Raw genomic sequence first — 1,543 nt, forward strand, 5'->3', positions numbered from 1 at the left:
ATGTATTACTGGATCGAAGAATTGCTGCTTCTTGTTAGGAGGTTCATTTCATTTCCCATTACTTCCAACTTCATACTCAAAGCACTGAGAGTTTCAAGTAGAGTATATTGAAGTAGACTCTGTTTCTTTGCATCATTTCTATATTCAATTTTTAAATTCTTTCATAACCCTACTGAGTGGTTTTTAACTAAATTAAAGGTGCAAATGAGCCGCCCAGCTCCTGTGGAAGTCACGTATAAGAACATGAGATTTCTTATTACACACAATTCAACCAATGCGACCTTAAACAAATTTATAGAGGAACTTAAGAAGTATGGAGTTACCAGGATAGTAAGAGTGTGGGAGGCAACTCATGACACTACCCTTGTGGGGAAAGAAGGCATCCATGTTCTTGATTGGCCTTTTGATGACGGTGCACCACCATCCTGCCAGACTGCTGATGACCAGGAAAGTCTTGCAAAAATTAAGTTTCATGAAGAACCTGGTTGTTGTATTGCTGTTCATTGTGTTGCAGGCCTTGGGAGAGCTCCGGTGCTTGTTGCCCTGGCATAAGTGGAAGGTGGAATGAAATATGAGATGCAGTACAGTTCATAAGACAAAAGTGGCATGGAACTTTTAACAGCAAGCAACTTTTTTATTTGGAGAAATATTGTCCTAAAATGTGGCTGTGCTTCCAAGACTCCGGTGGTCATAGAAACAACTGCTGCATTAAATAAAACAGCCATGCCTGATGCCATTGCCTTGGAAGTGGAACTCGAGACAGGACCTAATTCGTCATACGTATTAGCCAACATGTTGGCTTGGTGAATAAGTCTAACGAAGCTCCCATAGGAGTGCTGCAAAGCAGTTTTACCAGGTCACACATCTGACAGAATTGCAACCTCTGTGTTTGGGTTATGAGCAACCTGTTTTGACACTTAGCAAAAGATTCTAACTGCTCAGCATTTAAAATGTACCAGTTGACTTTTCTTGAGATCATGAGTTATATCTTTAAATTTATTCTAAGGCCAGAATCTTATCAATATGTAAGAAATGCAGGAAGATTAGGTGCCAAAATACCCAGCACAATACTTGCATATTTTTAGTATCATACGGAACTAAAATCCCAGGAACTCTGAACACTCTGGGCCTTATGTGGTTTAGCCCTTCAGCCGTTTCAAATACAGACCCTAGGGCCTGTACGGTTATTTGCCCGCTCACTTTACGTTCACATCTCTCACATTCATGCAAGTATGCATCCACTTCGAAGGTTTGCTCAACTTTTTGTTTATGCCAACTGTTAGAAATTATTTAATGTCTTTCGATAAGTCTCATTTTGTGCTGTTATGGAAAGTCCCTATTTTGAAAATCTACACGTTTTTAATGTGTCCAGACAAAAAAAGCCTTGCAGTTCATTTTAATGTTTGCACTGAGGTGCAAAAATTATAGGGAGGCCCTGAGGAAAAAATGGGAGGGGGCTGTAAAGCATTTTTAGTAAAACATTGCCTTTGTCTTGGGCAGAACACATAGAATAAGCTCTTTAATATAATAAATTTTTTAAAGG

At 39.3% G+C, this 1,543-nt stretch overlaps 1 protein-coding gene across 1 annotated transcript; it reads left to right on the forward strand.

Annotated features, from left to right (window-relative positions):
* Window positions 1-204: 204 nt before the first annotated feature.
* LOC107538890 (protein tyrosine phosphatase type IVA 1-like) lies at window positions 205-716 on the forward strand. Its single transcript, XM_016215221.2, has 2 exons — window positions 205-531; window positions 588-716. Exons 1-2 carry the CDS (start codon window positions 205-207, stop codon window positions 714-716), a joined length of 456 nt encoding a protein of 151 aa, XP_016070707.2.
* Window positions 717-1,543: the final 827 nt, after the last annotated feature.

Source organism: Miniopterus natalensis, chromosome 2 (assembly GCF_054644295.1).
Source record: "Miniopterus natalensis isolate mMinNat1 chromosome 2, mMinNat1.hap1, whole genome shotgun sequence".
Classification (NCBI taxonomy): domain Eukaryota; kingdom Metazoa; phylum Chordata; class Mammalia; order Chiroptera; family Miniopteridae; genus Miniopterus; species Miniopterus natalensis.